At 35.8% G+C, this 15,829-nt stretch overlaps 1 protein-coding gene across 1 annotated transcript in view; it reads left to right on the top strand.

Annotated features, from left to right (window-relative positions):
• The window catches only part of LOC144351936 (uncharacterized), a 92,033-nt gene that overhangs the window by 21,211 nt on the left and 54,993 nt on the right, over window positions 1-15,829 (top strand). The window contains exon 3 of the mRNA XM_085496482.1: window positions 10,650-11,110. Coding sequence (XP_085352608.1) covers window positions 10,650-11,110 — 461 coding nt within the window. The remainder of the gene's footprint in view (window positions 1-10,649; window positions 11,111-15,829) is intronic.

The following is a 15,829-nucleotide window of genomic DNA, read 5'->3' as shown; positions in this document are numbered from 1 at the left end:
GTAAGTTTGTTTTGCTCTGATTCAGTTCATTCACTACATACGTGTACATAATACTCGCATAATTTGTTTGTGTTTCCCAGGGCCTGCACTGTATATACATGTACCACAAACTCCAAGTACTATTTATTAATTTGCATGAAAATACAAAAGTGTTGAACGCATTGTTCAACTAGAGTGAGAAAATACATGTAAAAAGGATACACCTTCATTGGGGTGGGAAAATATTTAGTCGGTAGTAGCAAAACCCCTTGAATACTTGAAATGCAATAAATTTCCAGTCAATTGGAGATTGGGTCAGATTTCCCATCTCTGTACTTAAGTTGAAATAGCCTAAGCCGAGAGGTTATGCTAGTTGTTCTGGTTGACTCCTCATCCAATGTATAACCTTGTACCTACTGACAGTGTTTAATATCAGACTGAAATGTTATCGCTTTTTTGACACTGTCAATCACAGTGATTGACCCTTTTTTCAATTTTTTTTTTTTGTAAATGGAACATTCTACTTTGCGTTCTCAAGGTTTGTCAGTATGATTGAAAATGTTGAGTATTTAATGAATTTTGTGCAGATCTACTTTAATAGTAATTGATTTTTATTTAATTTTCTATCGTCTGTCACTACACTGTTCCTATAATATGTGACCTAACAGTGGAGCAATTTTACATGAGTGATGTAACGGAGTGTACAGGCATGCTGTCTATGTCCTGATATTATTTGATCTGTGGTAGGCTATCACTAAATGTATATGATAATAAATGAGGAACAACTCTACCACACCAAACAGAGTTAAAGCGCGATGGTCGCCGCACTGCGCATGTGCGACATTTGTGTTGATAAACATTGATTTTCCCATAATTCAATGCAATCTTCAAATGGAAATCATAAGTAAGTATGAAGGTTGACCTGGGTGTGACTTGCACTGAATACTGTCGGTGACTTCTTTGATGCCTTCCAATCATCTATAAATTACCAAATTGAAGCTTGGTAACGTCTCAGTTTGTAACAGTCAAACTCACCATCTTTGTTGATATAAGACCCATCATATCTCGCGCATGCAAGGTGTGATGACTACCACCCTTTAATTATTGAATGGTATAGCTTACACCTATCTGCATCATATTAATGTCACAGAAGCGATACTATTCTAGGCGGCACAATTGTCAGGACTGCGTATTGAAGCATTTTTATACAATGTACAGTATCTGATTTATTGAATTCCACATCAAAATGTTGTATTTCTGATAGCAACCAACAAAAAGTACACAATAGTACTGATTACATAATCATTGTAGTAGCAAAAATGTCATTCATATGTGAAATGACATAAGATTTATTACCATAAACCAACTAAAAATTGTCATTTTAAATATGTAAATTGTAGTCAATTACTCGCATTTAAAACACAGTATCTAAGCGTTATTCATTAGAATAAACTATAGTATAGAATTGGGGGGGGGGGGGTGCCAACCCACTTAGCAATAAAACTTGGGATGTGAGATGGAGGCTTGTGGGGATCTCAAATGATGGAGTACCTCCCAAATGTGGTGAAAATGGCTACCTCTGGCAGCCTAGAATAAGTGGCCCTATTTGTAATAAAGCTTTTCTGATTCACCCACTGTAATACACCTCACCTGATTGGGCCCAAGTCTGCATCCACATTAACATAATTATCTGGAAATTGAAGCACTTTTCCCAGTCAAAATAAACAAACCTCTTTTGCTAGTTCTACCATAAATAACTTAAGGAGTTCAATTTCCTCCTTAGGTTTAATTTTGTGATGTACAGTAACACTTGTTGAAATAATATTGATTTCATTCAAATTAATTGGGGGGGGGGGGGCAAATGTGGTCAAAGATATTTGTTTATTATATTATGGTGAATCATTAAGGAGGCAGACTGTCAAAAACAATTTTCTCTGTCTCCAGTAATGTTAGTTTTTTCTGACAGAGGCAACATTTTTTTTTCAAAATCTATCATTTCACTGACTGAGTCAACTTACTCACTTTCTCAGACGGACTTCTTTTCTTTCACATGCATGTGCTTCTGGGTGATCAGTGTTTTAAGCATACAATATAGTGCTGGTAATGTGAAAAATTCAGCCATGGTGGTCTGTGTGGTCTCAAGCGTTTCACAGTTCAATATTTGAAAACTCTTGGGATAGTGGAGTGGAACAGGAAATGGTCAAGTTCAAGGTCCTAAAGTTTATTGAAATAAATGTAAAATCTGTGAAAAGTTGTAAACTTTTATCGTACTGTTATTGGAGTATTGATTAGATTAATATAATCATATAGCCAGAAGCTTTAAACAGTTTATTTTTCGCTGCAAGAAATTTTCGTCGTTTGAAGATTTTATGGCGTGAGGATGAAACTTTGACAGTGTTATTTTCATTGTTACAAAACTTTCTTGAAAATCTGCCTCACCCATATTAAAGAGGTTTACAGTTTACATAGTTGGTTATATAGTGGTTGAAACGTATCAATTAATAGGTCCAGAGTGATTAAAACGAACAGATGCTTAATGATGTCTTTGTGGGTTTTAGAAACCATTTGTTCAGCGCTACAGGTACATGTGTAGAGACAACAATAACGTGAAAACTTGTTGGTTTATGTTGAAGAAAGACTCTAACAGACAAAGTAATGTAGACTATGTTGTTGGACCGTTTCGTAAATGGAGCGTAACAGTTGTGATGAGAGTCGGCATCCATCCAGTACCCCCTCACCTTTCTTCTGCAGACATGCTGCTCATAGAATATGATCACAGCATCATATTCTTTAATTTTACGCTGACTGAGTTTGCAGTGTGTTTTCATGGTTATTTACTTTTATTTAGTCACAGTGTTTTCCCAATTGCAATCTGTCTGGGCCATTCCTGTTAATGTTCTTGTTGCCAACTGACCTGCATTACAGTTTTGTGTTCCAACTTTATTCAGACTTTGTAGTACCAAATTACCGCTGGTGCTTCTTCCTACTAAGCAAAGTTGTAATATTTTCAAACTTTCTTCAAGCTTACCGGAAAAATATGAAATGTATGAAAGTTTTGTTGCTACATTCTGATATTTACTATTATTATTAATAATTTTCGGGTTTAGATAGAGATTTTACCCTTTCTCTATAAAGATGAGAAAAAGCAGTAGATTGCAAGAGCATCAGCGTGTATGACCACCATTTTGAAATGAATTGCAACCATACAGACTTGATCATTCACTGATATGCAAATGCTGCTTTTCATTTCATTTTTGAAGTATTCTGACATGCAAGGATTAACAACTTTATATATGGTCATGAATTAGAAAGTTGCTCATTGGGGGTAGGCGGGCATTGGTTGGCTGAAGGAAAATTATTTTATGTGATTTGTGATTTTCTGGTCATTTGTGATTTTCTGGTCATTTGTACGTTGCTAAGTACCAGTATGTGTGACCTTTGACTGCCATTCTCTTAGAGTTGTTAATTGAGCCTTATGTGTTCAACACTCTTATAAATTAACATACTTTGGAAGTGGGATCTTGTGTGTATGAGTGTACATGTGGGTGTAGCTTAAGCCGGATGTTGTGATGTGTCAACCATAAATATACAGCGATCCAGTTGAAAACATGACTCAACAGGTGTTTGTTCCCAGGTAAATGGTACCCCTTAAACAATTCTGAGAATGAGTATTACTTGTGTGGCTCTTTGAGTTCAATTCACTCACACTTGTTCGCTAGGTGTTACAGTTGACTGACTGTTTGGTGTGCCCTGTATGTTGCATTATTCCTACTTGTTACTGAGAAGGTCAATGCTAACTATCATTAATAGAAGTAACTTTTTTTTTTACTAAATTAATGTTTATATTCAATCACCTATGCTTTAATAATGAAAATATCCTAATCATAAAGTTAAAAAAAATGTTACCCCAAGAAATGCATACCTCTGGGAACAAATTTTGAAAAAAAATATGTGTATTTAATATGATGAAAAAATATATTATTTCCATTTACAATGAAAATGAAATCACTCTAAACTGAATGTTGGTTTCAGAGGGTTTTTTACCCGTTAAGACAGCTTTCACTGTAATTTAAAGCAAAAATGATAGAAGGTTATGATGATACTAGCTACATGTACAGGGTTACAATTGTCAAATCCAGAAAGAAATGCATGCATAATTCATGTAAATAAATTTCAACATCTGTTAAAATAGACAGATGGTGATTGGGATACTTTTTTCAGAATCGCCAATTCATACATTTAGCATTATATTTGTCCAGAAAATGATAAGAAAATGTTACTGTTGCAACAAAAACACATTTATTTGAGTTGATCAAAATCAAAATAAAATAAGTTTGGCTTAAGAATTAAAAATGGTTATATAAACAGAATGGTAATTATTATTTTGGTTTGTACAAAGGCAATTCTGTAAAACTAATATTAAAAGGGTGGTCACATAAGACAGATGACATGGTCTTTAAACACAGGTTACTCTTATGTTATGCCTTGGGACTGCCTAAAAGTGTTCACCATGGGCAGGTGGTCTTTAAACACAGGTTACTTATATGTTATGCCTTGGGACTGCCTAAAAGTGGTAACTATAGGCAGGTGGTCTTTATACACAGGTTACTCTTATGTTATGCTTTGGGACTGCCTGAAAGTGGTCACTATAGGCAGGTGGTCTTTATACACAAGTTGCTCATATATTATGCCTTGGGACTGCCTGAAAGTGGTCACTTTAGGCAGGTGATCTTGGGACTGCCTAAAAGTGGTCACTATAGGCAGGTGGTCTTTATACACAAGTTGCTCATATATTATGCCTTGGGACTGCCTAAAAGTGGTCACTATAGACAGGTGGTCTTTATACACAAGTTGCTCATATATTATGTCTTGGGACTGCCTGAAAGTGGTCACTATAGGCAGGTGGTCTTTATACACAAGTTGCTCATATATTATGCCTTGGGACTGCCTGAAAGTGGTCACTATAGGCAGGTGATCTTGGGACTGCCTAAAAGTGGTCACTATAGGCAGGTGGTCTTTATACACAAGTTGCTCATATATTATGCCTTGGGACTGCCTGAAAGTGGTCACTTTAGGCAGGTGGTCTTTATGTAGAGGTGGTTAATCTTACAGATTTGACTGTATGAGTAATTTAATTGGTCAGTGATTTTCAATGTCAGGGTCGTATTTGTGTTGTTTTTGAGTTCTTATTTACCTAACCATTTAAATTCACTGGCAGTGACATTTGTTTTTACCATTGCACATTTTTTCTCACAAAGAATTGAAATATCTCGACCCAGTATAAACTCTTCCCACATATCAAACCATTAAATTGAATTGGCTGTCAAAAAACGTTACGCATCAGCTACTTGGCAAACAAGAGAATTATTTGAGCTGGCCTCCCACTCCGAAATACTATCCCCAATCTACATGACCTTCCAATTGGACAGTGTGTTGTTCTTTAGTCCATGGTGAATTTTTTTTGAAACACTTTGTCCGCTCACTGCATTTGTGACGTAGGAAGTTTAAGCCAGTCCGGCCAGAAATATTCAGTTGCGAATTTTTCCCCAACCACATGTATGTAGGCAGCAGCAACAGTTAAGGGGGCTGCATTCTTTGTATGATGGTCTGAAGAGAGGCACTACCACACAAGTTAAGTGAGTGAGTTTGGTATTATGCTTTTTACATTCGAGGTAACTTTTTAGTCATTATGGTATTTCCTTTCTACCTGCTGACTACTTCTGTTACTTATTAAATCTCTCCACAATAGTCAGCTTTCTGCCTTTACCTGGTGTTGATGGACGTGCTCTAGAGGCATTTATTTTCTTGTTACTTTCACTTCCACCTACAAATGTAGCTGTCGGTTTTATCGTTACATTGTTAATTGTGACTTGCGTATATTACTCTGATTGACAATATAACTTTTGCACATACGGCTAGAGAAACACGAATCTCCTTGTGTTTACCTTGGTTTTTTTTTTGAAATGCAGTTCGTATCTACACATATGTGTTACTGGTACTGCTTTCCTTTTACATGTGTAAATCTGTTCTTTCCTTGTTATTGCAGCAACTTTTTGTCGTAATGCCGGTATACCTGTGTGTCACTTCAGATCACATTTTTATCCACCTACTCCCCCATTCCTGTGGTGCACTTTTCTAGTTCCCGCTGTATTGTTTGTTCTTTACCTGTAGTAGCTTTTTTGTTGCTTTAATTCTTCTGTGTATCAGCTTTCTTATTTTTCATAGTCTTTCCTAACTGTTCAACCTTTATTCTTTATTTCCAAATCCTGCTGCACCTCGCCTTTTCTTCTCATTTCCCCTCTACCTAAAGCAATGGACAGATCCCCTTGTATACTGTAATGTATTTATCATGAGTTTACGGTTTAGTCATCTTCTTATCAATTTTATAGCTCATGTGGCTTATTGTGATAATGGAATTCTTATACTGTATTTGCTCTATTAGAAGCGCATGTGTTTATGTAAAGTACTCGTTACAATACATAATGGTTTCCATTTCCCAACAGTATACAAACATACATGCGTAGTTTGTTGACAGCTACATCCCCTGTATCGGCGCTCTTCTGTTAAACTTCATTATTAAATCCTTTTCATAGATTATTCTACTACCTGAGTTCATTCATAGTAACATTGTGTATGGCATAATGCTGCGTGATGAGTTTATGCATTGTACACTGACTGTATAACGTATCTGCTTATCATAGTTAATGTAGCGTCTACTGCTTCAGGCTTTGATGAACAGAAGTTGTCAAGTTTGATGAGGTTTGAGCACTAAATTGGACTAATGGTAATACTGGAAGGCATGTATAAAGTAGAAGCTTGGTGCACACATTTTAAAGCAGTATTATCACCTATATTTTTTAGATGGAAGCCCTTGGCATATAGAGAAATATTCAGTCAAATCTGTGTTAGTGATCACAGCTTTATATAAAGGCCACCTGCTTATATGGCCATTTTTAGGTAGTCCCAAGGCATTACTACGGGCAATCTGTGTGTAAAGATCCCCTGTCTTCGAGACCACCCTTTCAGCTATATTTATGCAGATTCACCTTTGTTCAGAGACCAAAATAGTAATTAGCATTATATTTATAAAATAATTTTTTATTTCCTCAAGTCAAATTTATTTGATGTTGATTTTGATCAACTCTACTTAGCAGATCCCATAAATTTCTGGAAAAATATCATGTCAAATGTACGAGTTGGTGATTCAAAAAAACAACAGTACAACCTCCATATAGAAGACCACCTATCTTTAAAGACTGTTTCAGTGAAGTCCCTTGGGTGGTCGCTATACGCCGGTTTGACATGTACAAAATGCAACTTTTACGCTAGATGTGTTCTGTGCTTTCTCTCACGGATGGATGATGTGCAGGTCACTTGTTAATTGACCTGTCGTGGTTGACACCTGGATAAATTGTCCTATTGTCGTTGCCGTACAATGTTACATGAAATATGGTTTCTGTGGCAAATGTAGTTTTGTCTGCAATAGATCATCACTTCAATTGTTTTTGTCTAAATATCCCGATCATGATATGTGCTGAGAGCAAATATTGGCTATCAGTGTGACCTCTAAAGCCAATATGACACCTCATTGACGCACTGAGGTTGTTTTGACGCAACTATGCTCATTATCTCGTGGGTCATTGACTCAATCGAAAATCATACAATAAAAAATAGATAATTTGAAGAAAAAGCTTATATTTGAGGAATTTACAATTTGGAAAACGAAATACATTTGTAAACAGTATAGAATATAAAAACAAAAGAAATCAGTGGTTACAACATTTTTGTTTGTGCTTTCAGAAGTCCCCTTCAGCCATACAGACCTCCCTTCCTAGACAGTCATCAATCTGCTGTCCAAAACTTGGTATTTGGTATTCCATTATGACAGTCAGTTCTGTTAGAGGGCACACTGATGGCCATGTGCTTTTCAAGTATGTTACACCTGACTTTTACTGCGTCTCCATATGACCTCAACTAACCCTTGTAATAATATATCAAGGACGTGGTCTCAGAGAGGGTCAGCAGAAAGTCAAATTACAGTGTGGTAAATACAATAACTAAATAGGAGATATGCTACATTCCATTCTAAGAGGGTAAACTGTTACTCACTGAAAGCTGACTCAGCCATATGCCAATTTGTGTTTTCTCTCACAGAATCTATCCTATACCTGTTTTGTCAATACTTAGTGAAACATGTCAACCGTGCTTGAAAACTGTCCAGCTTACATGTTTTAAGAAGTGTCTTGATCGCAGAATATCAAATAGCATGGTAAATAAGGCACTGGTGTCAGATCACAGGCTTTGAGAACAATTGTGTTCCTTGCTACTCTGGTTTTATGCCAGATATGCTGTGGGTGGTGCCAAGATATTATAGTTGAATAATATTATTGAACACAGAGAATGGAAGGAAATATTTTATTTATTAGTCCCCGTTCGGACGCAGTCCGAAAACGGGGACTTATGTTTTGACTTCCGTGTGTCCGTGCGTGCGTGCATGCATCCGGACCTGTATCTTAAAAATGCCTGGACCAATCACAATCAAACTTCACACATACATCATACATGATAGTATACATATGCACGTCAATTTGTTTCACAATCTGATTCAAGATGGCCGAATGGCGGCCATTTTTGTGCTAAAATCATCAAAAACAAGCATTTCTCAGCTGTTAACAGATGGATTTTGTTCAAACTTGGTATATACATTAGACAGTATAGGACCTTGATGCACATCATTTTGTTTTACGATCTGATTCAAGATGGCCGAATGGCGGCCATTTTTGTGCTAAAAAATCATCAAAATCAAGCATTTCTCGGCTGTTTACAGATGGATTTTGTTCAAACTTGGTATATACATTAGACATTATGGGACCTTGATGCAAATAATTTTGTTTTTTAGATAAGATTCAAAATGGCCGACTGGCGGCCATTTTGTTTTAATGAATGTGGTTCTTGTGCCATATCTCTGACTTGCTTTCACTGATTATGTTCATATTTTAAATATTCATTATACATCATGTCATAGATAGACAGATATATTGGTTTGACGATCCTATTCAAAATGGCCAAATGGTGGCCATTTTTGTGCTAAAAAATCATCAAATATCAAGCATTTATGGATGGATTTCGTTCAAACTTGGTACATATGTTAGACATTACAGGTTCCTGATGCACATCATCTTTTTTCAGATCGGATTCAAAATGGCTGTCTGGTGGCCATTTTGTTTTAATGATTGGGCTTCTAGAGCCATATCTCTTAAGTGCTTTGACTGATTTTATTAAAATTTTATATATTCGTTATACATCATGTTATATATATACATTACATGTATTCATAATGGCTGATTTTGAATGCTGTTCTAGAGCAATATCTCTCAATATGGACAAGTACGTTTTTGACGGTCAGATACAAATGTCAATCATTTTAATGTTAAAAAAATCATATTCCTGACATGGTTATATTCCAGCTATATTACTATAAACAAAACTATATATCTTAAATTTGGTAACTAACGGGGACTGTGTCATGCATGGCTTGTTTATTTATCTATTTATTCAGTTGACCAACAGGAATAAATTTCCCAATTACAGGTTCTGCATAAGAACTGTATGTACATGTTGTATGGTGTACCTCTAGCAAATAATGATATCATTGGTGGTTGAATGGCAAATCAGATAATGACTCCCATTGTAATATTCATACATATGTACATGTATGAATACAGTCATCTTGAGATTGAATGTATTCACTCACACTTGATGGGTAGATGAGGAAATACCATTCCCGTATTTGCTCTATTAGAAGATTAACATGTAAGCCGGAAATGTCATTTATAATATGCTTGGTTGTCACAATAGTGGCGTTCCTGTTAGAGATCTCTGCATATGCCGAGTCTCTGGACTGATTCGGCACAAGCTGAAAAAAACTTGATCTTGGTCCCAATAGAGGCTTAGGACGGAAACCCAGCACGTGCCATGATTTGCTGCCTGAACGCTCGGCACAAAATGAAATCACACCCTTGGTGGTGAATTTAAGTGAACACATACTGATTCATACTAGTATGACATGATGGTGGAGGGAAATGCAGCTAGATATACTCGGTTGTTGTAATAATGAATGAAATATAATTACGTTAAATCCATGCACTATTAATAGAGCAAATATGATGCATTGTGGGTTGTTTATACATGTGTATTTACCTGATCACAAGCTATAAAATGTGTGCAATTATGAAGAAATGTAGACAATGTATGCACACGTGTGATGCATTTCGCATCAACTTTTTACCAAAATTGTCTATCTGTGGGACTAGGTGAAATTTGATGTGTTGAAAAAACCTGTCAACAAACAAGCTATTTTCTGATTGGTCAGAATGTTGGGTATAAGGGTTGGTTAGCCAATCAGGCACAATTTTATAAGTAGCTTCGTATTGACTCTGGGATAACCATACCTGCATGATATAAAAATTACTTACATGTGTTCAGGGTCAATGTGGCTGCAGATATTGATAAGTCAGATTCATTAGACAAAGTTGTAAACATTAACTGTGCATGTGCATAACTTGTTATTTTTTCAGATTTATATCCTGGCTGATACATTATAAGAACAAACTCATTTAATTTCCTCTGTGTGACTTCACTGTTGATTCTCTATCTCTGTTTGCACGTAGGGAGATCATTCAGCTCGCCAGCACTGACTTCAACACCTGAAGTGAGAGTTTCATCACATCGCTCTGCATCCACTCTACAAGGGAAGCAGCAACTGAAGCGTTCCCAAGCAATGTCGTGCCTCCACACTGACAGGTTTCCTTCAAAGCCTGCCTTGAACGACACCGAGGACTCAGTTACTGGAGATCTTAGTGGCGATATTAGTGTTAAAGGAGGCGATGTGTGCGGAGAGAGGAACAGCAGTTCTGATAGTGTTGGAGATGATAAAGAAGGCAAGGATTCCAGTGCGGGACACACAGTGAGGTTTGCCAGTGTGCCAATCGTTAGAATTTACAGTGGTGGTGAAGAACAATGGACAGATAATAATAATATAACAAGAGGAAATGAGGATGATGAGGCTTGGTATTCAGCACTGATGAATATGAATGACACAGTAGAAGAGAGACAGCAAGGATGTATTCAGGTTAGTGCCAACTGTAACTCGTGATAAACACACACCATTCTCTCAATACTCTATTGTAAGCGTAACATTACACGGATTACAAACCAATCACTGTACATTCTTTGGACTTCTTCCAGCCAGACTGATCTTTTTGTCATAACTGGATCACTGGGTGTGAGTCTATCTTGTCCTTATCAGATATAAAGCACTCTCTGAACCCAGCCCAATTTTCGCAATTTCAGTGGTATTTGGCTCGCAGGGGATATGTACTGTAATTGATGCTAATGTATTTAAATCTCTGCTGACATACATTCCTGTAGCTCACTGGGTCCTATTTTGTGTTTGTTGTTTGTTAACTGTGAAATTGGTCACTCCAAAAAAAAAAATCACTCAACTTTCATTGTATCGTCCTTTTATTCATTCGCGAATGTTATTTGTTGTGTTGTATTCACATTTGCATATGCTACCTGCCAAGGCTACAAATTTTAAAAACCCTGTAAGCACATGTGCTACTAATAGAGCAAATACTGTATACCATATTTTCTCTATTTAGTAGCACATGCGCATGGGTAAATTACAGAGGTGTTCTTAGGGTAATAGTTTTTCTCAGGATAACCATGAAATCATCCAAATTCTTGCAAGATTTGTATACACAGCTTTTCAAATAGTTCTCCAAGATGAGTTATAATATTTTATTTTATTTTATTGAGGAGATTAACTACACGCCTGTAACTTTTTTATATGCATTGTAACCTGTTCCCCCAGGTTAGTGGGGTATATTTCTTTAGAGAAATGAAAATAATAATAATAATAATATAAGTAACATTATACAAGTATAAAAGTAATAATGTGTTTCTGGTGGAGTGCACTCCTAATATAGTAAATATGGTAGATGTTTTTCTGTCAACTTGAAGATCATTAACCTAAATATGAACAAATTGGTTTTGTCTTAAGTATAAAATAAATCCCTTGTATGAGAACTTTGCTAGCATATAAAGTTCAGTCCAAAATAAAATGTTGAAGCAGCAAGCCGAGACATTTCATCATGGAGAAGGAATTTCTATCCACAAAAATTTGAGTATGAGAGCTTTAAGAGACTTAAAGCCATCACTCAAAAGGTGCATATATATTAGTAGATACATGTATATATTTTGAGGAAATTCTAAACTGAGTCCCATCTACAATTATGCACAACATTTGTAATGGGAAAGCAGGACCATGCCCTAGTATCAAATCAAATATGATGCAAGTATTCTAGAACCATGATCAACTCATGAATATTCATGATGTAACTGCAAACATTGTATAGCACAAAAGCCTATGACCGACATTGTGTCCCAGATCTGTCACATCACACACGGAGCTTAGAGTTTGAACCCAGCTTTTTGTGGTTTCCTCTTCGCGCAGTAAACTTGGTCAGTGTTTTTATCTTTGATATCATGTGATCTCCATAAAAGTCCTATGAATAAGAAGGTGTATGAAAATCCAATGACAATTGATAAGAACAATAAGATTTGATTTAAGAAACGAGTCAGACTTGGAAACAGAACATTTAGTTTATGTAAAGTCTTGTAATGGAGGCATTCTGATTGGTTGAGAAGTACAAGGTGTGTTTGAATACTAGAACGAGGTACCGGTAGCTGATCTTCGTTTGTTGCACAACTTTTGTGTGGATTTTCCCTTCATTCGTTGCAATGTGCAAAACAGGGTGAAATATTCCAGTCGCATATGTATTTATGGTACTGAGAATTGCCTTCCAGGATGTCATTTTGTTTATTATATTGAATGATTGTCATCCTCAGTCAATTTTGTATATTCTAAAACATGCTGTGAATAAAGCACTAAGAACATTGTATCGTTGCTATTGTACAAATGCCATCATGTGAAATTCAACATGGTGACTCAAAAGTGTCATACCTAACATAAAATTTAACTTTTAAATTTTAGTTTGAAATGAAAAAAGGAATTTGTGTGTAGCTTGCTTATTAATGCATTGTCTCACATGCTGACAAATTTTATTTGCCCATCTGACCTCCAAACATATAAAACAATATTTTTTACACCAAAAACTAAAACTTTGAAGTGATATAGAGTAACTAACACATGTAATCATACGTCAAATGCCTGGAGTTGAAAAAGAATGTCCATCATGATTTCAAGATTCCATCTGACTAAATCTGTCTATGTACATGCACAAACTGTAATATCAATAGGTATTCATGTTAATGTGTGTATGGTAGCTTCATTGGTACCTGGCAGGAATCAGTCATTGGAAATAATGCCTTGTGTCACAAGGTGTGTAGTACCATACATTCCGTTACCTGAACCTTACCAAACCTGGTAGAATCCAGTGAGACTGTCAGTTGAAAATAAAGACATATCAAATAAAACACTTGAAGGGTTTAAGTATTTTCACAGACAATGTGTTGACTGGGATGTAGATTTTAGTCTTACCATGGTAAGTCTGTTAACCTGTATAGGTTTCATTCTGATCCTGTGTTTATCTGCTCATGGCTTTAATAGTAAATTAGTTCCAACTATCCACAGAAATTGTGATGCCTACATGCAAGTATGCTATAATAAATCTAAGAAATAAATGATTCTATCTTTGTTTTGTTTTTTTGTATTTTGGGAGATATTGATTTAAGAGTGGAAATATATCGAGCAATGTATGTACCGTACTTTAATAGCCTGACTGTATTTGCTATAACCCTGAATGGGGACTCCTGATTGTCCAAGTTGGTTGTAAATTTGTTATCGCAGTCTCAAGAGCCCACCAAATGTACTTCAGCTCGAAGGTCAAGGTTTGACATCATTTTGAGAATTTGCCAAATAAATAAACCATAACTTGCCCGTTCTGATTTGGAATATTTTAAATCCCTGGCCCCTCTTTATAATATTTGGCATCCACATATCACTTGGTTCATATTGTGTAGAAATATTTTGTGTATAGAAAACAGTGATATGAAATTTTGAGGGTTTGGAATACACATATTTGCTTATAAATCTCAGCCCATGGTGCCTATACATGTACATGATGACTATCAACCTACAGCACCTTAATTTTGCAAGTTTGTGTAAATCAGAAAATTTTGTAGTAATAAAAATGTCTGTGCGTCCTACTACACCAGGTATCAGTGGCTCTCAATTTTGTCTTGGCGAATGGCACAAAATTCTGAAATCTCTAATATTTTTAGCAGCATTATTATGCTATATACTGGAAAATACTTTATTTTATAGCTGGAATTAATTTTCGCTGAAAAGACTATTTGGGTGTTTTGTATGGGATTTATTTTCACTGATTTTTGACAGGTTGAATGTAAAATATAGAAAAAAAAGGTATATTCGCTGGATTTTATTTTCACTGAATCATTCCTTCAGCGAAAATTAATTCCAAGCGGAAAATAAAGTATTTTACAGTAGTCAGAACTAATTTCAGAATATGCACAGCTGTCTAAACCCCAACATCAAAGGAATTGAGACAATTGTTTATTTGGTGTTATAGAGGTCTTTCAAATCAGCATGTCAATAGAAAGAACTGGATACGGTGGATACTGAACTAATTATTCCTAACCTTGTCTTGCACTTATGTAGGCAAGTATGTAGGCAGATAGTACTATGTATGAATACTGGTACATTATTGTATTGTGCAGAGTGTACAAAAAAAGGCAATGTACTTTAGATCCACACATATGTGTATGTTAATAATGTGATTCGTAAATGCCCGGAATGTTACAGTCTATACTTAATTGGTGATTAGTATTCTAAAGTACAGGTCATTTTGTTGATAAAATATCTGTAATTGCCATCATATGCTATCAATATGTGTAATTTAAGCAGTGTACGATGTCTTTTTATCAGCTTACAGTACTTGGTGGCTCATTTGTGTGGTCTGTTGGTTGTCATTTCCTTTTTCCAACATGTGAGGGCAGTATAAGTGTTAGAATGATTCTTGCTATATTGGTGTATATTGTTTTCCCAGTTCTTGGAGTATTAAGACATTACAACCAAAACTTTTTCACTTCTCTAACCCCGGAAGTGACATGTACACAACGACATTAACTTCAAATATGGTTCTGTCTCTGAGTGTATAAATACAGTGATATTGCCTGAAAAAACTGCCCTTGGTACCCTTCCCCCCTCCCCATCCCTCATACATACACATTGCAGTATTTCAAAATGTTTACATCTACAGTGGCTGAACTCAATTCTATCAATCCAGCTTTACAATAAATATGAAAATATGTCAACTGTGACAGTTTCAGTAAATTTCTTTTTTACATATACAAATTTTGCTTTCTAGAAATGAAGTACAATTATTTCCCAGTTGTAACTACGTGCAATCTGTGACACATGCAGTCTCAATTCAGTCTCCAAAACATTCTAGTGATATAATGCATTAAATATTGAACTGTAAAAATAAATGCCTTGATGGAAATTATGTCATTGTCCTACTTTTCGTTACTCGGAACGTGTATCAGCTCATGGGGTTTTATTGGTTTGTCAGTTATTGTTCTAAACGTTTGTCCATACCTATAGTCATATACAATATAATTTTATACCTGAGGGAGGCATTCATACCACTTTTCCTGTATTGTATTACCTGTTTGTGAATTAGACTAGCCTCGGGTGATGTTTACCCTTCCACCTTGGCGGTGCAGGTTTTTTTTTTTATCTTCCTTTGGATCTGAATTCTTGTTGTACACAATAAGCGGCACAGATCTTTCACAATAATGGAGA

Source organism: Saccoglossus kowalevskii, chromosome 1 (genome assembly GCF_978046115.1).
Source record: "Saccoglossus kowalevskii chromosome 1, keSacKowa6.1, whole genome shotgun sequence".
In the NCBI taxonomy this organism is placed as follows: Eukaryota; Metazoa; Hemichordata; class Enteropneusta; family Harrimaniidae; genus Saccoglossus; species Saccoglossus kowalevskii.
This window is presented reverse-complemented; position numbering and strand designations above follow the sequence as displayed.